The sequence below is a fragment of the Sorex araneus genome, chromosome 10 (assembly GCF_027595985.1).
Source record: "Sorex araneus isolate mSorAra2 chromosome 10, mSorAra2.pri, whole genome shotgun sequence".
Classification (NCBI taxonomy): Eukaryota; Metazoa; Chordata; class Mammalia; order Eulipotyphla; family Soricidae; genus Sorex; species Sorex araneus.
In genome coordinates this window covers 43,020,722-43,045,595 of record NC_073311.1, presented here as the reverse complement: position 1 = coordinate 43,045,595, position 24,874 = coordinate 43,020,722, and the positions used below count along the sequence as shown (strand labels likewise).

Here is a 24,874-nt window from a genome sequence, read left to right as displayed (position 1 = left end):
TATACTGTCCCGTCACTAGTGATAATAGATGTGGTAACATCCACAGGGCTAAACGGTGATGAGAATGAAGATTATCTATCAAAGAACAAAGAACAGTGGTAGGCTCTGAGCAGTGTTAAAAGAATGGTAGCTATTGTTTTTTTTTTTTCTTTTTTTTTTGTTCTGGAGCCATATACCCGGCAATGTTCAGGGGTTGCTCCTGTCTCTGCATTCAGGAATCACTCCTGGGATGGCTCTGGGGACTATATGGGATGCCGGGGGTTAAACCTGGGTTGGTGTCCTGCACCTTACCTGCTGTACTATCATGACATCGCCATGGATACCACCAACTCATCCACACTCTGGGAAAGTGCGTCATGGTGGCATGGGTCAGGGTTTAATAGCAGCTAGATTTAATACCTACCTTGAGCAACTTCTCATCAAAAATCGGAGTCATGGCATAGGGCATGATGTAATTCTGCAGGGCTTTAGAAGACAGCACGGTTTTGCCTTCCGTGAGTTGTTTCGCCAGTTTCTTCAAGGCTCTTGCTCTCCTGTGGATCTAGGAGGCAGGAAAGAAGTGAATGCAGGACTGTTTTCTTTCTTTTTGCTTGTTTTCTTGTTCTGGAGCTACACCCAGTGATGGTCAGGAATCACTCCTGGTGTGGCTCAGGGAGCTAGGCTCCGTGGATACTAGGATCACCCTCAAACACCTTCGATTCAGTACCATGCTTGGATGATCGTGAAGGGTTATAGGAGTGAAATACAACCCACATCCTACAGCTTAGCACATCCATGTACTGTACTGTTTCCGGATACTAAAGAAAAACAAAACCAAAAACATAGCTTTTATTTAACAAAGGGCCCCTGTGGATTTATATGTCTTAGGGAAAGGTGACGTTGTAGTTCGAGTCTGGTGATACCGACTAGGAGATCATACCCCAGGAAATGAGCATCTACTCACAGTTGACTACTGACCATAAAGATCAAGACATAAATCTTGATTTGTTTTATAAAATTATTTTATTATTTATTTTATAATTTCTAAAAATTAACACTATTTTTTTTTTCTTTTTAGGTCACACCTGGCGACGCACAGGGGTTAATCCTGGCTCTGCACTCAGGAATTACTCCTGGTGGTGCTCAGGGGACCATATGGGATGCTGTGAATCGAACCCGGGTCGGCTGTGTGCAAGGCAAATGCCCTACCCACTGTGCTATCACTCCAGCCCCTAAAAATTAACACTTTTGGAAAACAGCATCTCTTCTTTTTTTTTTTTAAATGAAGCAGCGCCATTTCAAATGCTTAGCTTACAGGGAGAAAGGGGGACCATCTTCTACCTGAATATGTTTCATATTTTCAAAGAAGTCCATTTCTGGATCATGGCAGTCAGTCAGCTGTACCAACTCCTTAAACTCTGGTTGACTTGGGAAGGTTTGAATTAAACAGGAAAGCAGCGTGGTGTAATCATGTTGAACACTCTGCAAATACCAAGTGGAGGGGGGAAGGAAAAATTATCATTATAAAAAGAATTTGCTCTCTAGAGAACATAAAGAACCACTATAACATTCCCACGAGTTTGGATGAATGCTAACGCCGCTGCCCTGTCCCAGGAGACCAGTCTCCAGGCCGAGCACTCGGCCCTCTCAGAACGGGGACAGGCAGAGTGCCCCCCTGCCGGAAGACCCACAGCCCACGCCCACGCCCGACATCCTCTGGCAGAGAAACGGCTCAGCTCCACGACTGAACCTCATCCAGCTCCCGAGCGACCGAATGACCCCCAGCTCCAGAGCTCCTGGGGCACGTGGCTGCACACGCGGCCGGAGGATAGCTCCACATTGTATAGCGCTGACAGCCCCGCAGGAGCACAGCCCACCTGATGGGACAGTTGTGTAGAAGCCCACCAAGCTCAGTGAGCAACAACAGTAACACAGAAGGCTCAGCTGGCACCAGCCGGCCCGGTAAATCTTCAGAAAATGATTGTAGTAGCACCACTGTGACATACAACAATGATCACAAATTCTCTCTTGTCGATCTCTTTCTGACCACTCCACTTGCTGTTTTGTTGTAATAAGCAATATGAAGTAAACTGATTTGTGCCTGCTATGGGGGGGCAGGCTTGGGTGGTGGGTGGGAAATTGGGGACAATGGTGAAGGGAAGGTCACATTGGTGGTGAGATTGGTGTTGGGACATTGAATGCCTGAAACAACTATATTATAAACCATCTTGTAAATTATGGTGTTTAAATAAAAAAAGAGAGAATGAACTATATGCAATGAGAAGCAGGTGCTCTCCTTTTCATTCTCAATCTCCTCTTAAAAGTGAATGGCAAATATTCAGGAAGTAGCAACACAATCACAGATTTTAATTAGCTGTAGTAAGGCTGCTTTTCTACATAGCAGTGGTAGTATCACTGACATCCCATTGTTCATTGATTTAATTGAGCGGGCACCAGTAACGTCTCTATTACACTCAGCCCTGAGATTTTAGAAGCCTCTCCTTACTCATCTTTCCCAACTATTGGAGGCTCTTTCAGAGTCAGGAGAATGAGACCTATTGTTAGTGTTTTTGCATATCGAATACGCCTTGGGTAGCTTGCCTGGCTCTGCCGTGCAGGCAGGATACTCTCGGTAGCTTGTTGGGCTCTCTGAGAGGTATGTATATATCTTTCATTGTATTTGGGATATGAATACGCCATGGGGAGCTTGCAAGGCTTTCCTGTGCGGGCAGTAGACTCTTGGTAGCTTGTCAGGTTCTCCAAGAGGGAGAACAAGGCTATTAGATGTCGCACGGCCACTTTTCTGCCACACGCTTCTGGGAGCCTGGTCTTAAGGAAGTAAGGTAGTAAGCAGTGGTAGTAAGAAAAGTAAATTACAGCAGTCCCCAAATGAAAGGAAGAGAGAGAATCCAGTACCTCTGTCTGGCTCTTCAGGCCTTTCCTCAGTCTCTCCAGGAGTGAACGGTGAATGATTTCTCTGTACTCCTTCTCTGTGGCGTTCAAGGCAGCCAGCTTCCGGATGATGCTCATCAAACACATGCTGGCGTTATCGCTTAAAGACATGTCCCCTAGCTGGAAGCAGGAGAAAAAGCCCAAATGACTCTATGTTGTGACAATATTAGGAAATGTCATTTCCCAGCAGAAGCGCTGAGAGAGTCGTGCCACAGCTGTGTGAAATCCCCCAAAAGAAATGCTCTGCAGGCCCTTCACACCTGAGGAAGAATCGACCCGAGTTGTGAAGAACAAACGGCCGAAAACTCATGCTCATGGAGAAGTACCATTTTACTTCAGGTAATAGCTCAGCGTGAACATTTTGACTTGTTCTATTTCAATTTCAAAGTACACAGCAGCAAGGGTCCCCTGAAACCAATTTTTAGTATTTAAAATACTACATCACTGAAAATGACAGCACTGGCTGTTATGATGCCGGTCAGCAGCTCTGCGGGTACAGGGGAGACATGGAAGGGGTGAGAGGATTCCCAAGTCAGTTGTCTTGTCAAATGAAGTTAAATTTTTTTTTTTTTTAGCTTTTTGGGTCATACCCGGCAATGCACAGGGGTTACTCCTGGCTCTGCACTCAGTAATTACCCCTGGCAGTGCTCAGGGGACCATATGGGGTGCTGGGAATTGAACCTGGGTTGGCCGAGTGCAAGGCAAATGCCCTACCTGCTGTGCTATTGCTCCAGCCCCAAAGTTAAAATATTTTTTATGTGAGGATTTTCTGTTGTTTTATTTTGGAGGGTCATACCCCTGTTTTTCTCCTGTAGCCTGGCTTTTAAATAACTTAAAAGATAGGCAATATAACTGATATGATAAAATTCACTCATATACGGTGTACCTGTCAGTGGTTTTTTATTATGTTCACAAGGATGTACTGTGACTCTCTGACTTCAAAATGTTTCCACCACCACCAAAATAAACCCTATATTCTTCAGAAGTCTCATCTTCCCTCCTTAGCATCCAGGAAATCCTACATTTCTGTTCTGCCTCTGGCTTTGTTCTAGTCTACTATATAAGCTTTTGACTCTTCTTTCTTCTCTGGGCAGAGACCTCCCCAGCAGTGCTCAGGAGTCTAGCACCTCCCTCCTCACCTCCCAGCATTTCTCGGCCAATCAGGCTGGCTGTTCAATGTGAGGATGTGAGAATGTGGTACTACTTAACCCCTGCAGGCTGGAATTTACCTGGGCCACCCTAGCACTGCTCAGGGGGCCTCCACGGCTGCACCCAGAGATGCTCAGGGGACCTGGTAGAGCTGGGAAGCTCACTGGGGTCGTCGGCTACATCCAAGAGGGTCTTTAAGCCCTGTACTATCTCTCCAGCCCCTTATGACTTTTTAAAGTGCTAACACATATACTCCTTTATTTTAAATATTCACCTTTAAAAACCCGAGTATCAGTTTTCTGCTAAACTTTCAAATCCTGAGTACAAGTTTTTTTGCTAAACAAAAAATCCTGTGAGAGAAAGGAATTTTTTAAATTAAAATTTTAGACTAAAGACACTTCGCAACCCACCAAAAAATATTAACAATTGGGTTGTAAAATCAAAACAAAAAGCAAGTCATCAATAAACTCACCTCCAGATTATAGAAACAGTTATGCATAACTGGGATGAGATAGTTGACATCCACAGTTTGCATCTCTTTAATGTAGGAGGTGATGTCCTGGAACGCCGAGAAGCGAACGTCAAAGTTGATGTCATCAAGATGTCTTTGATCAAACTCGTTAAGCTACAAGAGATGACATTGAAACCATGTAAAGAAGGGTCTACAAAGCAGGCAAAAACAGTGACACTGGTGAAGCCAGAGAGAAAACATTTTCTTTCTTACCTTGACAACTTCAGTTATATACTTTAAGTCACTCTCAAAATCAGAAAGCATCTAAAAGGAATAAAGACAGCAGATGTTAGCAAACAGATGCTCAACATTTCTGTGGTTCCCTACCACACTCGATTCTACCAAGAAACAGCATAATATCAAAAAGGCTGCCAGAAGGCACTGCATGTCATAGTTATCTTTCTGGAAAAAGGGACAACGGGGCTGAAAATGTCTATTGCCAACCTGGAAAACTGTACAAAGCAACTGTCTTGACAACTTGTTCTTAATGATGGAGAAGAGTTTTGCTAGAGGTTTGAGGAAGTTCGTAGGCTCCAGACAATGCTTCAACAGATTTTGTATTGTCACCAGAATATCCATCTCTGTATCCTTAAGAAGGGAAAGAGAAATTATACTTCAGTAATTGGTAAAACTGATTTGCTTGAACTTCAGCCTATTGCAGCACAGAAAAATAAAGTACTCAGGAACACAAAGTCAGAGAAAGCAGAGATTGGAAAAGTTACTTTGGCCTTTTCAAAGCTTTTTTTTTTTTCTTTTTGGGTCACACCCAGCGATTTACAGGGTTCACTTCTGGCTCTGCACTCAGGAATTGCCCAGGGGACCATATGGGATGCTGGGAATTGAACCTGGGTCGGCCGTGTGCAAGGCAAACGCCCTACCCACTGTGCTATCGCTCCAGCCCCAGTTTCTGGTGTTTTAATTTATAAAGTTCGTAATGACAACTAGTAGGGTTTTTCCCTTTTTAAAAAAAAAAATTTTTTTTATTAGTGAATCACTGTGAGATACAGTTACAAACTTATGAACTTTTGTGTTTGCATTTCAGTCATACAGTGATCGTTAACCCATCCCTCCACCAGTGCCCATTTCCTCCACCAATGATCCCAGTATCCCTCTCACCACCCCCACCCCATCCCCCACCACCCCGCCCTGCCTCTGCAGCAGGGCATTCCCTTTTGTTCTTGAGTTTTTCCCTTTAAATTCAACTAAAATATGAATGCTACTGAAATAAGATACTCTATGTCTAACCACCCCCAATTCCCTGCCCCCCCTCAAAAAAAAAGTACAGGTCCAAAGTAATACCACAGGAGGTAGTGGTAGTACACTTGCTTTGCTCATGGCCAACCTGAGTTCAATCCTAGCATCCCATATCATCCCTCAGCCCCGCCAGGACCGATCCCCGAGCACAGAACCAGGAATAAGTCCTGAGCACTGCTGGGTGTGCCTCCAAACCACCACGAAAATAAAATAAAATAAACAAACAAGCAAGAAGAGTGAAAAAATAAGCTTACTAAAGGAAAATATACATTTCTGTTTTGGGTTATCTAGAGGTGTACTGTCTTCTACGCTGAATCATTACCTGGTAAAAGATGTACAACGTAAACTACTCCAATCTAGCCTCCAAAATGACTGAGCCCTGGGAAGGCTCTTTGAAAGAAAATTAGACTGAACGAGGGTTTGAAATTTGTACCAGTGAGCTGGAGAGACACTACAGAGGGTGTGGATCCCTGGCACTGCACGACACCCCCCAAGCGCTGCAAGGAATACCTCTGAGCACAGGGCCAAAGGGAGCCCCTCCCCTGCCAACGGTGTGCAGCCCAAACCCAAGCCATTCCCCCTCCCACAGGAAAATTGTATTAGAAACTCTTAACTATGTTTACCTGAACATTCGAGGTCTAAAGACAGTCCTGGCTCAGCTGAAGGAGCATATGCCCTGCGGCATGAGGGCCCAGGTTCAATCCTCGGACCCAGGCCTTTGCTCGGGGCCCTTAACAATCACAGGGGCCAATGCTGGTTGTGGCGCCCACAAGTGATAAACACAACAAAAATAAACAGAACCAGCCTAGCTGTTCATGCCATTTGCCCACTGCCATCCATATTTATACGATATATTTATATATTCACACAATATATAAATTATATTACGTATAATATAGGGCTGGGCTGGAGCGATAGCGCAGCGGGTAGGGCGTTCACTTTTCACACGGCCGACCCTGGTTCGATTCTTCCGCCCTTCTAGGACAGCCCGGCAAGCTACCGAGAGTATCTCGCCTGCACAGCAGAGCCTGGCAAGTTACCCGTCGCTTATTTGATATGCCAAAAACAGTAACAAGTCTCACAATGGAGACGTTACTAGTGCCTGCTTGAGGCAATGATGAGCAAGGGGATGACAATGACAGTGGAGTGATAGCACAGTGGGTAAGGCATTTGCCTTGCACGTGGCCAAACTGGGTTCGATTCCTCCACCCCTCTCAGAGAACCTGGCAAGCTACAGAGAGTATCTCACCCTCACGGCAGAGCCTGGAAAGCTCCCCGTGGCATATTCGATATGCCAAAAACAGTAACAAGTCTCACAATGAAGACGTTACTGGTGCCCACTCGAGCAAATTGATGACCAACGGGATGACAGTGATACAGTGATATATATAATATAGCACAGGATTATATGGCCTATATATTATTATATCATGATGTATTATGTAATAATCATAATGTGCAATATTATGATATATTACATATTATATAATCACTGTATCACTGCCATCCTGTTGCTCATACACTGCTTGAGCAGGTGCCAGTAATGTCTCCATTCGTCCCTGTCGCATGCTAGTGTAGCCCAATGGCATCTGCTCGTTCCAGGAACATGAAGAGCTTGTTGTTTTTATTATATCATAATATGCAGTATTATGATTATATTATCTAATATATACATTATATATTTATACTATCTATTCCTGGATATCAGAGTTATAAGGAATCAAAATCAGCACTGGAGGAATGGAAATCCTGAAAAGGTTGATGAGGTGAAAAAGGGGGCTGACCCTTCTGTTGTCAGGGCAGAAGACGTTTTCAATTCGCTGCCTCCTACGATTCTTATTTCTGACCTCATTTTGCTCCATGATTTTCATTGTTCGCGAACGTGTCTAGGGATGAAATACCATTTCAAAGACAAAGTAAACGCCCAGCAATGTATCTGTACCTGAGGAATACTGCCCCGGTGCAGGAAAGGAAGTAGAAGTGTGATGAGAACCGAACTTTGCTCTTTGTCCTTCATAAACTTGCTGATCCTGGGGACGGAAAGTCAAAATACTGCTCTGTAAGTGCGGCTGATAAACAGAAGTTTAACTCGGTTATTCATCAGTGCCCCTCTGATCTCTCCTCAATTTGGGGCTCATAGCAACTACTCCCATTCCTTTGCCATATCTGAGGTGGGTAGGGAAAGTAGCACGAACTCCGAGAAAACCTGGCATGCTCAGTAATTTCTTAGTTTGTAGGAAAACAACATGTCCAAGTGCCAAGGCTTCTTAAAGGCCCTCTGCTCCTCTGCTCAAGCTTTCAGCAAACGCCACTCATGAGTGACCAGCCCTGTTTTGCCCAGAGAGGTTGATGCCTCGTAAGACGGACGTGGCGGCGCCTCGCCGGAGCCTGCTCTGCCTGGCGCTCGTCTCACGCCCCCCTCCACCCCTCCACTGCCACATCACCTGGCACACAATCTGATGAGTACATTTTTTACTCTAGGAGCTTCCGGAAGCTTCTCATAAATTATTTGCTGTTTTTATAAAAAGTAATAGGAAAAAGAGAAAAAAAAAACCCGTTCAGTGACTAAGCCCTGTAAAAATCAAGGTGGAGTCTAAAGCTGCCTCATTCTTTGTATACTCTGGTTTTCCAAGCTGGCCCTTTTCTAGACATCACAACTCTGCTGGGCCGAATGCCAGAGTCTAGCGCGAAACAGGACAAGAGCTTCTTCACTCCCAAGAAACAAACCAGATGAGGCCGGGACAGCACAAAGGGCTGGAGCTCATGATTCATGTGTGGCCAGGCGCCGTGGGGTCCCCCAGCATCTTGGGATCCCCCAAGCACCACCCCGGGAGAAGCCTCCAGCACTGCCAGGTGTGATCCCCCCAACTGAAAGAAACAAAACTAACCCCCCACGCAAAACTGTTCTTTCGAAATGATTATCAATTAAATAGAAAAAAATGTGATAACATAAAAAAAATCTAATTAAAAAAAAAACTGGGGCTACTCTGTGGTGTGCAGGGGCTGTGCGGGGCGAGGGGCTGATCTGGGCCCTCCTGCAGTGGGGCCTACTGCTTCTTCACACCTCTGAATTTTAACTGAACAAAATGTGCAAATGCTAAACACGCAGACCTGTTGGTCTGCTTTAGAATATCGGTGTCTTTTCTTTCTGATTATATAAAGGCAGGTGCCACAAATGGTTTCTGAAGAATATTACAGCTGAGAGACGACACTAGAAGCCTACATTAATTAAAAAAGAAAAGAAGGACATTACAGAGATTGGAAATCTTCTTGGTTTCTAGTAGCACATTAAAAAACCTGAGGGCCCAGTATGTGGCTGGACACCTGCCTTGTATGTCTCTGTATGTACATGCACAGAGCAGAGGGGTGCATCCATGCATGCATTTCCCAGGGTTTTAATCCCTAGCACCACAATGGAAAAGAAAGAAAACCAGATGTAATAAAAACACATTAAAAACATATAGAGCGTCATTTATCACAGTACCCATGTACCACTTACTTGGAAAGAATGCCGAGTTCTTTACTGACTTGGGCCCTGTTCTTTTTCTTTTTCACCTTTTCTGCACTTATGGTGGTATTGCTGAGATACTGCAGAATTGCCGGAACATGAGGTAGAATTAATCGTCCTCCAAGTGTGATAGAATCTGAAATAGTGATAAACGTCTTGATTTTAATTAACGAGTGTCATACTGGATGACTTACAGCATCTTCCTAAGCACACGAAAGCAAAACACTCAGCTACTAGGAAAATTTAATAAAATTTCAACTCTAAAGATTAAATGACTCTCCTCTTATTCAAAAAAACTTGTTAGAATCTACATGAGACCCTGAGGCTTTACTGAAACCAATTTTGGTAGCATTAAAGGAACTGTAAGAACAACACGGCAAACCTAATTTAAACATTACAGTATAAATCATTTGACAATTTTCTGGAGGAGAAATTAAGTTCTCTGGTGTGTAAATTAAGCTCTCTGGTGTGTAAATTACCTAAATTTTTACTCTGCCAAGAAAACTGCTTTTATAAATTGGTATACCTTGCAGAGAAGAATTTCTAATAGTGTAACTTATTGAAAGACAGCGCGTATGGCTTTAAGAATCACTGACAATCACTGACAATCAGTTCTATTAAGAATCTTTGGCTTTACACCCAACATACCATCTGCATCGTCTGTGTATTCACATCCAGTGACTGGCAAGCTCAAAACGGTGTCTGTGGGCTCAAAATCTGGAAGGCTCAACAGATCATCAGTTATATCCATCACAATGTTGGCTGTGGCTTCAGAGAGATTCTTCGCTGAGAGAATCGCAAATACGTTGGTCAAGATGTCACATTCCGGGTGCCCAGGTTTCTGTTTTGCCAGGAAAGGGAAGTATCTGCAAGAAAAAGCAGGAGATAAGTCATCTTACTCTTCAGGATGTTTATTTCTGAAACATGTCCCGTGTGAATTTTCCTATAGGGGTTAACACAAATGCATGTGCACATGAGCAATATTATTCAAAAAAGAAATCTAAAATTTGATGGACAATTCTAGGTACTTAAAAACATTGTATTAGGAAGGCTTTGTGCATTTTTATTTATTTGCTTGTTTATTTTTGCTTTTTGGGTCACACCCGGGGATGCACAGTGGTTACTCCTGGCTCATACACTCAGGAATTACTCCCATGACGCTCAGGGGACATATGGGTTGCTGGGAATTGAACAAGGGTCGGCTGCATGCAAGGCAAATGCCCTACCTGCTGTGCTATCACTCCAGCCACATGCATTTTTTTTTTCTTTTTGGGTCACACCCGGCGATGCACAGAGGTTACTCCTGGTTACACTCAGGAATTACTCCTGGCGGTGCTCAGGGGGACCATATGGCATGCTGTGAATCAAACCCTGATTGGCTTCGTGCAAGGCAAACACCCTCCCGCTATACTATTGCTCCAATGCCCCCTCTTGTGCATTTTTAAACATTTAATCCTCATCACAATGCTGTGAGATAGTAACTCTACATGACACATAAACACACTTGTTCACTGAACTAATAGACATAAGAGCTGAGATTTGAACTTAAATCTCTAAATCACTCTCTCACTCTAAAGTTGAAGTCCTTCTTGATTAAAACAAACAAACAGACAAACAAAAAAAGCATTGAAGACAGGCTATAGTTTGATTAGAAACCTACAATGTGAATGTTTATACAGCCAAAACAATTCACAGCCATGGGGTAAATAAGTATATAGAATCCAACAGACATTTACTCTATCTGGATATATAGAATTCAGGGATTAGGATCATTTGGGGAGGACGACTCTGTTTCCAATAATGAGAGACTCCTACAAATGATAGAAACATCCTGGCTGGCAGGAGTGAACCAATAAGGACAGAGAGGGCAGAAGCTTCCAGCAAATGGGACATTAGCCGCTGTTCAGCAGCCAGAGAGGCAACCCACACAGGAAGTCGAAATGCCAAACTGCAAACAGGCAGAGAGCCTTGCTGTACTAATCCATCAGCATCAGAAAAAGACCCTGGGCACTGACGTGACTGAGCACTGACCAATGGAGAGCGAAGTCTGAACAGGTATATTCAGACATCTTTGTCCAACACACTTTGAGCACAGCCTGGGCAAGCACCATCACAACGCTGCATGTTTCCATCTGCGGGGGGACTTCTCACTTCTATTTTACATGTTGGGGGTGCAAGAGGCCAAGTGCCTGGCGCTTCCCGATCAGCTGTGGCCAGGATTTGGAGACCGCCTCTGAAATGACTGGGCGGTACGTTTCTTTTCCATCTTTCCAAGCAGGAAAGGTGAGAGGGGTGCTCTTCACTGTTGGCGCTGGGTGGGAGCCCGGTCAGCAACACAGTAACTCCAAAGTGATCCAACTGGCATCATGGAACTGAATACCCCCAACCAGAGAGGAGCGGTCCATGCGGAAGGGCATGGCTCCATCAGAAGATCTGAATCCTGCGTTCAACCTGTCATGAATTACCAACTGAGCACAGTGGTAAAAAGATATGATAATAAAGGTGACATGGATGCAGCCTCCACTGACTTAAGGCGGCTCAATAATGAAGGAACACAAGTAGGAGATGGGCAGTGTGAAAGGACAGGCCCTTCCAGGGATGGAGAGCTCCGGGGAGGAAGCAGCCCACAGGGGTCACCGTGGTCAGAGCAGCTATGGGGTAAGAGCGACAGCACCAATGGGTAAGGTGTTTGCCTTCCATGCAGATCAACGAGGTTCAATTCCCGGCATCCCATATGGTCTACTGAGTACTGCCAGGATAATTTCTGAATGCAGAGCTAAGAGTAACCTCTGAGCATCTCCAGGTATGACCCAAAAAGCCAAAAAAAAAAAAAAGAAAAAAAGCACCCGAACAGCTATGAAGACAGTAGCCAGTCAGGGACCTCTCGGTTTATGTTGTTTGTTTTTTGTTTAATTATTTATAGCATCTCTTCTCACTTTCAAGAATGTTCCAGTGTGGACAACATGATTACTCCTGCTAATAAAGCAAGTTTCTTGTCCTAAGTTCATCTAATTTGAGACAATTTAACTTTATGTGGAGGCTTAGAATTTTTGGCAACAGTTTAGTTCTACTTTTTTTTTTTTTTTTGCTTTTTGGGTCACACCCGGCGATGCTCAGGGGCTACTCCTGGTTCTGCGCTCAGGAATTACTCTTGGTGGTGCTTGGGAGACCATATGGGATGCTGGGGATCGAACCTGGGTTGGCCGGCCGCGTGCAAGGCAAACACTCTCCCCGCTGTGCTGTCGCTCCAGCCCCAGTTTAGTTCTACTTTCATTTGCATAAATGTGAAGCAAACCTGAGGCGCTTCTGTAGAGGAAAACCATGTGTATATTAGGCAGACTGTAATCAGATCTCAGAATAAAATGTCATCTTTTCAGTGAAGGGTAATGGTCGAATAAATGATTCTGATATATTCCTTCATTTACTCTTCCACTCATGCTCTATCTGTTGTGTAGATTCTGAGGTAAGTTCACCTTTCTAATGATTAAAGGGTTAAATAAGAAGGAAAAAGGCGCATATGCTGCTTGAGCCCATGTGCTGCTTGCTCTCACATGGCCGAGCACATGCAGTAACCGAGCCCATGTGTCGACCGCATCTCCCCTCTTGAGATGTGTACTTTCATGCTTTCGTGTCCAGTGCTAGGATGTGTGTAGAGCTTCCCTCCACCCTTGGAGAAGCCCGAGTTTTCTCTTGAGCCCGCTACTCTTACTCTTCTCTCTCCCACTATCCCTTCTTCCTTCCCTCAAAAAAAAAAAAACCTCTAAATAAAATCTGTTTACTTAAAAAAAAAAAGAAGAAGAAGAAAAAGAAAAAAATGTTCTGATGCCTCCCTTCTCTCCTGTGATGTGCCTTCTGTTTTTCTCTGGCCAAAAATGAGAGATCAAATTGCAGAAGAGATCAAAGCAGCATCCAATGACAAGAGGTCTATACCTTGAGTGAAAACACAACTAATAAGGGCCAAGGATGTGGCTCAGTGATGGAGTACTTGCCTCTCACAGGTGAGGGTCTGGGTTCGACTCCCAGCACCAAACACACCACACACACACACACACACACACACACACACACACACAAATATACCCAATGGATATAAACAAAGTCTCTAAGTTCTCCTAGGTGACCATCCTCCATGGCTTATGTACATCACCACTGCACAACTATAAGCATTGTTCAAGCATGTCTCTGAAGTCTGCTTTGACTATCCAATGAGAACTCAAACTATGAAACTGTTTTCTCAAATTGTGAGGTAAAGTGAGAGAGGCCCTTCCTGCAAGCTTTCCTGGGGTCGGTGACATAGCTTCACAGGGCTAGCACACATGCTGGGTGAGCCGGAGCCTGGGCTGGAGCCCCAGGACCGTGCAATGCCAGGGGTCGCACCCAAGCCTCTGGTACTCAGCCCGCAGTCATCTGCAGGCCTAGAGACTGCCCTTTCAAAGGGCGGTAAAAAGGAAGTGGGGTGTGGGGAGAGATTTTTACCTTGGGTTTCTGCTCCAGACGCTAATTAGTTTCAGCAGAGGCGTAGGAGAATACTGGCTCTCAGATCCAAGCCTGCTGATCTAGGACACAAAACAAGAGAATCCCAGTAAGGCACAGATGTGAAAACCAACGACCCACAAGAGAGTGAGCAGAGATGCCACATCTGAGGACGAAAGAGCCAACGTGCAGCAGTTACCAGAGAAAGGGAAGACTGAAGAGGAGAAATGAGGGTCCCCAGAATGAAACCCCTACAGGAAAAATGGCTCCAATGGTGAGTAATCTCCGACTACCTGCAAGGAACCAGGTAGGGAAGTTGTTCTGGTGTGATGGAGCTCATAAATCAAGTCTCTCTGACAATTTGCTGAGCTGTCACCACACTAGTCACCACCATCAAGTAACTGAAGCAAGAGAAATCATGCTCAGACACTCTTAACAAAAATACTGTGTGTTTTTCCATTATTCTTGTGAAAATCACAGACTAAACGACATGGGGCACTATTCGAGCTATGGTACACGTGCTCAGCAGACACCATACTGTTCACACTTAATGACCAACACCTCAGTAAGGCAGAAACAAACTTCTGGGCTTTATTAGGTGGTAGGAGAGGCAGTTAAAAGTCGGAAGACAGGGAGGGCTGAAGTGATAGCACAGCGGGTAGGGCATTTGCCTTGCATGCGGCTGACTCGGGTTTGATTCCCAGCATCCTATATGGTCCCCCAGCACTGCCAGGAGTAATTCTTGAGTGCAGAGCCAGGAATAACTCCTATGCATCGCTGGGTATGACCCAAAAAGCAAATCATCATCATCATCATCATCATCATCACTGTCATCCCATTGCTCATCGATTTGTTCGAGCGCGCATCAGTAACGTCTCCCATTGAGAGACTTATTGTTACTGTTTTTGGCATATCCAATATGCGCGGGTAGCTTGCCAGGCTCTGCCGCGCGGGTGCGATACTCTCAGTAGCTTGCCTGACCCTCCAAGAGGGGCGGAGGAATCAGACTCGGGGGTTGGCCACGTAAAAGGCGAGTGCCCAACCGCTGTGCTATCGCTCCAGCCCAATAATAATAATAATAATAATAATAATAATAATAATAATAATAAAATGTTTGAAGACATCCACCCTTCCAGAAAGGCCTGATGCGACCTTCGGGCAGGTGTGACCCTTCTGGTGAAACAGTAATAAAGAGAGATAGAGAAGGTCAAGGAGAGAATGCAGAAATGTTTACCTGGGGCCACACAGCACCATGGAAGACGGCATCGATTTCTTCCGTCCTGAACTGATACGACTCCCAATCCAAAAAGATGTCAGTGACCATTTTAATCCCCAGGCGCCTTAAGTTCTTCAGGGGGCTTAGAAACCTCAGCTGGATCTGTTAAACAGAGATCTTGCCATTAAAAACAGAAGACGAATTTTACTCGTCTTCTGTTTTTAACAGAAGGAGCCCTCCGGGGGGCACTGTTGCACAGACGACGAGAATCAAACGGGAAACCCCGTGAGCCTGATGACTTTGGCTCCACTCCAGCTAACAGCCACCGACCAATTCACATGGCTTTTTTCATGGGACAAGAAGGGGAGAAAGACTTGAGCACACCGAATGGCGAGTGTGTTCCATTTACCCTGTCCCGCCAGACTGAGAGCATGGCCATAAGGAAACCCCAAGCAAACTCCAGTGAACAGAGATGTCCCTGCTCACCATCTGCCCCGAGCCCTGGCCTGCCATTGAGCGCAGGTAACCGTCTCCGATGAAATCCTGATTTCTTCCCATAACTAAAATATTCTACGCAAAACCAGACTTTTACAAAAATAAAACAAGAATTCTTTTTGTCTGGCTATAAATTGGCCTTAGGAAAAAACACCTTCATTTCAAAAGAAAGTCACTTCTCTCTTTTGTTTTCACACTTAAATATTCTTTTGAAACCTCTCTCAAAAGCAGGAGTGTTCAATTTGGGGGTGGGGGCGGGGGAAAGATATTTGCTAACATCTAGCAGATACTCTTGCTGGCTAGGTCTAAAAGAGTAAATTTTTAAAAGGTCTTAATTTTTTAACTACAAATTAACAGTGGGCAGGAGCGATAGGGCATTTGCCTTATACGCGGCCGACCCGGGTTTGATTCCTCTATCCCTCTTGGAGAGCCCAGTAAGCTACCCATGGCGTATTTGCTATGCCAAAAACAGTAACAACAAGTCTCACTTGGAGATGTTACTGGTGCCCACTCGAGCAAATCGATGAGCAACGGGATGACAATGACAGTGATACAAATTAATAGTTAAAAGAATTTATGATCTGCTCATATAGTGAAAAGATTTTGCTCAGTAAAATAAAATGAGGTGACTGAATTAAAGCAAAGGGAGGTCTCGATATATAGTTCAAAGAAAAATACAGTCTGAGGAAAAAGAAATAGTCTGGGCTATTTCTTTTTATTTATAGAAAAAGGCTGGAGAGAGAGTCCAGAGAGTACGGCGCCTGCTTTGCAAGCCCCTCAGGACTGGTCCCTCAAAGCTGAGCCAGGAGTAAGCCTTGAGCACTGCCAGGTGAGTCCTCTTCCAAAAGACATCATGAAGAAAAGGAATAAGAATGATACCTGTTCATGAAATCTGAATGGTCTGATTCTGAAAGAACACATTTAAATTTCACATGAGTGGGAATTAATTTGTCCACGCACCCACCCAGTTCCGACCACCGACTTTTGGCTGACTGTCTTACAGGGCAAGTCCCCAGAGGAAATGACAGGCACACACAGGTGGTGCGGGGAGCAGGTCCCTGTTCTATCTCAGCCCCACAGGTGACATTCTCTTTTTTTTTTTTTTTTTTTTTTTTATTTTTTATTGTGGAAAGTTACAAAGTTACAAAGTTTTCAGGTTTAAATCTCAGTTCACAGGTGACATTCTCAGAGAGTGCATCTGGCTGAGTACTGGTATCCGAAAAGAACAGACTATAATCCCCCAAGAGCTGCATTTCTCAGCCGGAGGCCTTATGATACCCTTCACCTCACAGGTTGCCCCCATGATATTCTAAGGGGGGGACTAGTGGGGGGGTGGGATAAAACGCCCTGAGGGGGCACCAAGACACAGGCCAGGAGCCACCTGGTAGGATGGGGAGTGATGGGGCCACAGGAAGAAACTCAGAAGGGAACCAGGGTCAGAAAATGTTTGAGGAACACTGCCTTGGAGTAACAAGAGATGAACCTGAGCCAGCAGGACACCAAATGAGACCCCCCAGCAGCTTCCTCCATATCCTCCCAGGCCGCTCCCCCCAATCGGCATGTTCCGATCACTTCTGTAGTGGTGGCCCAGTTTATTACTCAATAGCTGCTACGAGAACTGCAGGAACACCGGAAAGTGAGCAATCACCGAGTTTAGTTCCTAGAGGAATAGTCAACACGACTAAATATGTGTACATTTCTGAGTTTCTCCATCGCTAAAGTGTACAAAAGACAAATAAATTCAAAGCAATACTGCTCTCACACTGTGTGCACTTCGGTGTTAGTCAATACTTGGAGGATTCAAAAGATACAAAAAAAAAAAGGTCAATGTGTAACTCAGTTTCAACACACAAACGTAGAACTTTAACTCACTTAAGCAATATTACTGTGCAATTATTCATTTCAGCACTTTAAGGAATTCTTTGGACTTGTCAAGGTTTTTTTTTGGTTGGTTCGGTTTTTGGTCCACACTCGGTGATGCTCAGAAGGTACTCCTGGCTCTTCGAACATGGATCACTCCTGCTGGTGCCCATGGCCCGTACAGAATGCCAGGGAACTGAACCTGGGTCGGCTACAAGCAAGGCAAGTGCCCTCCCCATTGTACTATGCCTCCGGCCCAACTGCCCAAGGATTTATATAAAGAAGCTCCCATTTGTCAAGAGGCTTCACACCTCACTAACCTAATGGACTGTGAAATTGCATAAATGGTCATTTGAGTTACTGATTAATGCTGATTCCCAGGTCAGGCTGAGCATTTCTAAGCGAGTTCTTCTCGGTTAACCAAAAAGTTAAAGCTTCATGAGCATTTATAAGACTTCTTGGTGCTCATAACTGAGATCTAGCATGATTAGAAAAAGCCACTATGACTCCCTATAAAAAAAAATTCCTAAATAAAAATTCTCCTGTCACTCTCCTGATGGCACTAAAGCTTTTTCCACACAGGAGAGTTTTTCAAAAACCCCTTCCTTTAGTGGCCACTCGCCCTGGTCAGTGGCCTTTCCAGAAAGCAGTCAAAAAGTGACACTTTTACCACCAGCAAACAGGGCTCATCACTCCCCCAACGTGGCCGCTCCCTGGGGGGGGGGAGGGTTCCAAGGGAATCCAGCCCGCACGGCCTCACCTCCCTCTCCCCCTTCTCTCACGGGATTGGCCTGCTCCTGCGCCCTCACCACTGGCCCGTCTGTCTGCACTCAGGATGTGCCAGGATGGCCCCAGCACAGGGACTTTGCACCACGGGGTCACTTTCTCTGTGTGCGATGTTCCTGCCACGGTTGGCTAGGTATCGGCCCCAACCACCTCCCGAGTGAAGCCCCGCGCAGCCCCAGGAAGCAGCTCCATCCACCTCAGTGTGGCGACTTCCGAGCATGTCTGTTGCTGTCATCTGCCCGTTGCTCCGGCACACAATCGCGCTTCCTACTCTGGGGAACGTGGAGGAAGCATTTTGGGGATGAAAGTGGGAAAGCAGTGTCCCCCCTCCTCCCCGCCCCCAGTGCTCACCTGCATGTAAGGCCAGTGCCTGACCTCCTATACTATCTTGCTGGCCAATGTAAAGCGTTCTTGAAACGCTGCGTGACTGTCCTTGTCAAATCCTGCCATCTGTGTCACCCAGGGTCTGCGTCTAACCATCAGGGTTTTCTCCTCCTTGCGGGCAGGACTGCTGCCTCTGCGGGCTGGAAGTTTCTCAGACCTGATGCACTTTATTGCCATGTCCACATCACCTAAACCGGTTCTGAATTTTGTTCTGGGATGCCATTAGTTTCCATGCAGCAAGCTGGGGGGAGGTTCCAGAGAAGCCTTTGTTCCCGCCACCTGGCCCCACCCACCAGAGGCCTGACCGCTCCTGGGCCGGGGACATGAGTGCGTGAGAGCTGGAGGACTGCTCCACCTGCTCCCTCATGGTGGTCTTTCTGCTGTGAGACAGCGCAGGAGAGAGGATTCAGTCACCCTCTGCTGCAACTACTCAACAAAACAAAACTAATGATTTTCAGACCCTGTGCCACCGGCCGTAGAGGGTGGCCTGGAAGGCGCAGGAAGCAGAGTCCAGGCCGAGTCCAGGCATCTTCGGATGAGAAGATGGTTGCACAGCTGGGCGAGGCCAGTGTGATCGGACTGGCTCGGGTGAGCCACACAGAGAGCGATGTCAGTCTCTAAAGAGGTCTCCTCATCTTATCCTTCTTTCACAACATAACCACCACGAGACATTATCCTAATCACTTAAGTACTGTGGACTAGATATTTACTTGTGTTTGGGGGTTTATTTTTGGGGAGGAGAGGGGTCCACAGCTGGTGGTGCTCAAGGGTCACTGCTGAAGATGCTTGAGGGACCGTACATGGTGGCTGGGAGGGAACCAGGGTAGGCCACACGCAAGGCCTTACTTAATCCCTGTATTATTTCTCCAATCTTTAAGTTTATCAATTTAATACTTGGACAAAGCCTTTGTTTTGCTGTCTGCCTCATTCCCAGTGGAAGAGTGCCTGGCATATAGTAGAGGCTTAATTAACATTTACTCAAGGAATGAGAGAAAGCACAGGTGTCTACAAAAAAACTGAAGGTGTCTTCTGAGTCTCAAATAGCAGTGATCACAATACCACTTAACATTAGACAGGCACATGTACATCTAAGCAGCCGACCATTTAGCTGCTCATGTTTAGGGATTATAACAGTATCTGAGGGGCAGTCCACTGGGCAAATCCATAAATCAATGAAATGTACGGTGCATCATTTAGAATTCCATTCATCATTAACTGAGAATCAATGGCAGAAATCTGAGTGGATCTTTACCTCAAGTCCTTTTGTTCTTTAAAAGGCCTTAAGCCCATATAGGTTTGGGTTTCTTAAACCTTAAAGAGTCTACTTATGCGCACAGCCCAGTTCAAAAGAACGTAAGCAGACTCTCCTGAGTGCAGTTCAGAAGACTTGCACTGCACACCACCTCAGGACACCTCTTGGCAGCGAGCTGGCTGGCCTTGCCTAATCTCCTGCTTATCTTTATCTGAAACACTGTACAGGGACTTGACAAGCATTTACTTTTCAAAAGTGCTTTGGACAACTCTGTCTCAAAATACCAAGAGCAAACACAAGAACAGTGCGCTATGCCTCGCCCAGCCGCTCTGGACAGATGAAGGTTGGAAAATGTCCTTCCTCTACCTCTACGTTCTTGGAATTTAAATCAGGAGAGACACTGATTCTATCATGCCGAGCTTTGGCTTCTGAGACTGTATACAAGACTAATTTACTTCCTGCCATTTCACCTTTCATTTGAAAATACATACTTTTAGTTCTATTTTCATTTTCTAACAATACACAGATGGGTACAATAAAGATTTCCATTAAGTAGTGATACTATTTTTTTGTTTGTCTCTTTGCTTTTTGGGCCGCACCCAGCAATGTTTGGGGGTTACTCCTGTTTCCACACTCAGGAATTACTCCTGGTAGGGCTTGGGAAACCATATGGGATGCCGGGGATTGAATCCGGGTCAGCTGCCAGCAAGGCAAGTACCCTACGTGCTGTCAAATTGATGCAGTCTCCAAACTACTGCTTTAAAGAGATACTTCCAGAGAGTTACCCAAGATTTAACTTGAGAGGATGTCAGGTATTGGGGCCCAAGCCATTTCCAAAGTAAAACACATACTTTTAGTAGCCCAAGAACAAAACAGCTAGAGTGATTTCTTCTTCCTTTTTTTTTTTTTTTTTTTTTTTACCTTTTCCCGTTGATCAAGGACCTGTGACACAGTGGCTGTCATGCAGAGCAGTATCTGCAAAATCTTCGGTAAGTAGGCACTGATCAGATGACTTATGTTCTTCAGGACTATTTCAAGGCTATTCAAAATACCGTGCTGACGACCAACAGGAAGAACTTTAGACAAATCCATATCTTCCACTGCTTGAACTACTGCAGAATGGCATTCGCCTAGGGAACAGAAGAGAAACAGTGCAAAGGGGGATATCTGCTGGTTACTTTTTGTAATCACAGCTTCCTTTCAGTGTCCCTCAACAAAACAGCATTCTCTGCTGCTACAGTGAATTATCGATAATGTGTTTTTCCTTACGGGCTTTTCTCCTTTCAGTGCTTAGCAAATAATCAGTGGGCTCCTCGTGGCTTGTTCTGTTCCGAACACCTTCTAGGAGGACGGAGTAAATAGCCTGCTTTGGCACTAAATCTCCAAGCCATTCTCATCCTATTTGTAATTTGCAAATGTGGCGGCACTAAGAGACTTTTAACCTATCAAGTAATATCCAATTACTTCTTCTGTTTCTATTTTTCACACTCGGAACTCACGGAACTACACAGAGATCCTCAGTTTCAAAGGAAATATCTTGCTCCATGCTAAGTTCCTTAAAAGCCAAGAATTAAGTTGTTCTCTTACAGTCCTGGTGGATAAATAAAACAGTAGGCCCTACTAACTTCAGAATTTACTTAATAATCTTTTTTTTGGGTCACTTACCAGTGATGCTCAGGGGTTACTCCTAGCTCTGCACTTAGGAATTACTCCTGGTGATGCTCAGAGGACCATATGGGATGCTGGGAATCAAACCTGGGTTGGCTGCGTGCAAGGCAAACGCCCTACCGGGTCAGGATCACTTGTGAGCCACACCGAGCTCAATCAAAATTTAGAAAGGAAGGAGTGCCTTTCAGAGCCCAGGGAACTGCAGGGGTTAAGGAGCTTGACTCACAAGCAGCCAACCTGGGCTCAACCCTGGGTGCCCGTCGTCAGGAGTGATCCCTAAACACTGAGCCAGAAGGAAGCCTGGACACCTGTGGCCCCAAACCCAACCAAAATAAAACAGTTGCATTTCAGCAAGAATTCCACCACTGATAAGGGGAGAAGCCACCACTGAGACGGGGAAGCAAAATCGTTAGATCAGAGAGACACCCAGGGGCCCGGCAAAGCAGCCCTGGACACTGAGGTCCGCAGCGCCCAGGTTCTCAGCGTGGGGGGAGGCTCATAGCTACCGTTCTTGAAGTGCTTCACAGGTTCAAACAGCAGGTCCAAGAAAATCTGGATCTCCTCGGGCTGGGTCCCAGCAAGGAACCTCAGAACGATGGACATGCGGGTGCCGGAAGCAGATTTCCCCTGAGTCTTACTCCCAGTCTTATTCTTCATTCGTCCATACAAAATTCTAAAAAAAGAAAAAAAAAAACCAAGAGGAATAGAATTTATGTGCCCATTGGTACGATTAGTATTCTTCCTAAAAGGCCGGGATAGCAACTCAACAGATTTAAATGGATAGATAAATAGACATATAAAACAAGGAAGAATGAAAATAGAAGTGGAATGTTTAACCAAGAAGTTTAGAAAAACAAAAAATAGAAAAACAAGAACCCAGCAAAACAAATCAAGATTAAGGAAGCAGGAAGAAGGAAATAATACAGATTAAGGCAAAAAAAAGGAAAGTCTTTGTAAAAGGGAGAGAAAAAAAAAGAAAAACACCATATAAAATAGATAACCCAAAGGTTAAGACTAATTAAGAAAAAAGGAAAACAAGACTTGATCATTGATTTGGTTGTTTTTTTTTTTCTTTTTGGATCACACCCGGCGATGTGCAGGGGTCACTCCTGGCTCTGCACTCAGGAATTACCCCTGGTGGTGCTCAGGGGACCATATGGGATGCTAGGAATCGAACCCGGATCGGCTGCGTGCGAGGCAAACGCCCTACCTGCTGTGCTATCGCTCCTGCCCCTGGACTTGATCATTGAAAGAAAATTAAGTGAGAGACTTAATAAGACAATAAGTCGAAAGAGGAAACTGGTCAGATGATTTGAAACGGGCATCATCCCCCTCTCCCTCCCACCCTCCCTCAATGCTTAGTCCAGGTTCCCAAAAGGGACATGAATAAATAAAAGACACTTAAGAAAACTAGAGCTGGAGAGAGCACCAGGAGCCGGAGCACGTGCTCTGCAGGCAAGAGGCCCGGGTTCAACCCCCACCAATACCCACAAGCCGCAGGGGATGACCCCCAGATACTAAGCTAGGAGCAGCCTCCGGGACCTGTGAATATGAACCCCCCCACCCCCAAATAAGAAGAAAGGGGAAATAAAACCAGAATCAAAACACGGACAAATATGGAGTCCAAGGGTTTTATGGTAAAAAAACGACAAAACATTTTTTTTTTTTTTTTTGCTTTTTTTGGTTTGGGGACCATACCCAGCTATGTTCCGGGGCTGAGATGGGGTGCCAGAGACGGATTCTGGGATGGCTGTGTGCAAGGCAAGTGCCCTACCTATTGTACTATCCATCCAGGCTCCAAATTTCAAAATTTTAAGAAAAAAATGTTTCCATGTTATAAAGCTTCATAGAGAGAAGGAAACTCCGTTTCATCAGAGAAGGTGGTGTCATTCTGAGTCTGACACAGGGGAAGACTAAAATAAATCTATATACCAATCGATGATAAACACAAAACACAGCATTTATAAATATAGCACCTAGAGTTACCTTAAAACAACAGTCAAGTCAAATAAGGATAGCCCGGGAATGCAAGAATCATATTAAATTCTGTTAGATTACTAGAGAGAACCTGCCAAGCTCCCCATGGCATATTCGATATGCCAAATACAGTAACAATAATAGATCTCATTGCCCTGAAACTGGAAGAGCCTCCAATCATTGGGAAAGACAATTAAGGAGAGGCTGCTAAAATCTCAGGGTTGGGACGAATGAAGACGTTACTGGCGCCCGCTCAAGTAAATCAACGAACGGGATGACAGTGATACAGTGATAAATTATTAGAAAACAACTGGACTCCTAAGAGTAAAATTTTTTGGTTTCTGCTTTTTGGACCACATCTGGCGATGCTCAGGATATACTCCTGGTTCTGCATTCAGGAATCACTCCTCGCAGTGCTGAGGGGCCCTGTGGGATACTGGGGGCCGAAGCCAGGTAAGCTACATGCAAGGCAAGTACCTCATCTGCAGCCCCCAAACTTAATTTCAATAAATGCACCCTAGGTGTTCTAGTAAAATTCAACTTCTATTTCAATAAAATATGAAACAATCTCGTAATAAAAGTTATTATTATTATTTTTTTTGCCACACTCAGCAGTACTCAGGCTATACTGCTAGTTCCACACTTGGTCTGTGCTTCTCTGCTCAGGAGTGACCCCTGGTCTTGTCCAGGGCACTGTATGTGGTGCCAGGGGCTTGAAGCTGAATAGTTGGACTGTAAGGCAAGAAACTTAACCCTTGTACTGAAGGTTAGTTTTTTAACATGATTACACTTGTTGACTTAAACATTCAAAATATATTTTGTTGAAATATTGAATGTAATCAAAGTAAAGTGAAAGTAAAGTGAAATTTACCAGTTACACATGCGGGGTGGGGGGCTGGGGAAGTGGGGGGGAGGGGGTGGTATACTGTGATTCTTGGTGGTGGAATATGTGCACTGGTGAAGGGATGGGTGTTCGAGCATTGTATAACTGAGACTTAAGCCTGAAAGCTTTGTAACTTTCCACATGGTGATTCTATAAAAGAATAAAAAAAAAAACATTCAAAATTTAAAAGATGGTAGTCTTCAATTTTGAGGATATTAGGACTCTTTTAAATTATTGAGAGCTTTTATGAGTTTTATTTATTACTAGCACAGTGAAAATTAAAACATATGTAGAAGTTATCAAACAATTTTGGGCAGGAATGTGGCTCAGTGGTAAGACACATGCCTTGCATGTAGAACTTGGGTTTTGGCCCAAGCACCATAAAAATCAAGCAAAAAATTTAATTTTTCATGAAAAATATATATTTTAATCCTTCCTCCATCAAAAATTAGCCATACTAGAGGCACTTTATTTTTCCTTCCAAATTTCTTTAATGTCTGCTGCATTTTCCCAGATTCTCACAATTA

The 24,874-nt window shown here is 44.8% G+C and overlaps 1 protein-coding gene across 1 annotated transcript in view; it reads right to left on the bottom strand.

The window, feature by feature from the left end:
- Positions 1-24,874, bottom strand: part of UTP20 (UTP20 small subunit processome component) — a 106,802-nt gene that overhangs the window by 38,573 nt on the left and 43,355 nt on the right. The window contains exons 26-38 of the mRNA XM_055118510.1: positions 21,994-22,160; positions 20,741-20,949; positions 15,061-15,204; positions 13,830-13,909; positions 10,002-10,219; positions 9,345-9,489; positions 7,788-7,875; positions 5,036-5,179; positions 4,805-4,855; positions 4,553-4,705; positions 2,896-3,051; positions 1,321-1,461; positions 404-541 (exon numbers count right to left, since the gene is read on the bottom strand). Of these exons, the coding sequence (XP_054974485.1) occupies positions 404-541; positions 1,321-1,461; positions 2,896-3,051; positions 4,553-4,705; positions 4,805-4,855; positions 5,036-5,179; positions 7,788-7,875; positions 9,345-9,489; positions 10,002-10,219; positions 13,830-13,909; positions 15,061-15,204; positions 20,741-20,949; positions 21,994-22,160 (1,834 nt within the window). The remainder of the gene's footprint in view (positions 1-403; positions 542-1,320; positions 1,462-2,895; positions 3,052-4,552; positions 4,706-4,804; positions 4,856-5,035; positions 5,180-7,787; positions 7,876-9,344; positions 9,490-10,001; positions 10,220-13,829; positions 13,910-15,060; positions 15,205-20,740; positions 20,950-21,993; positions 22,161-24,874) is intronic.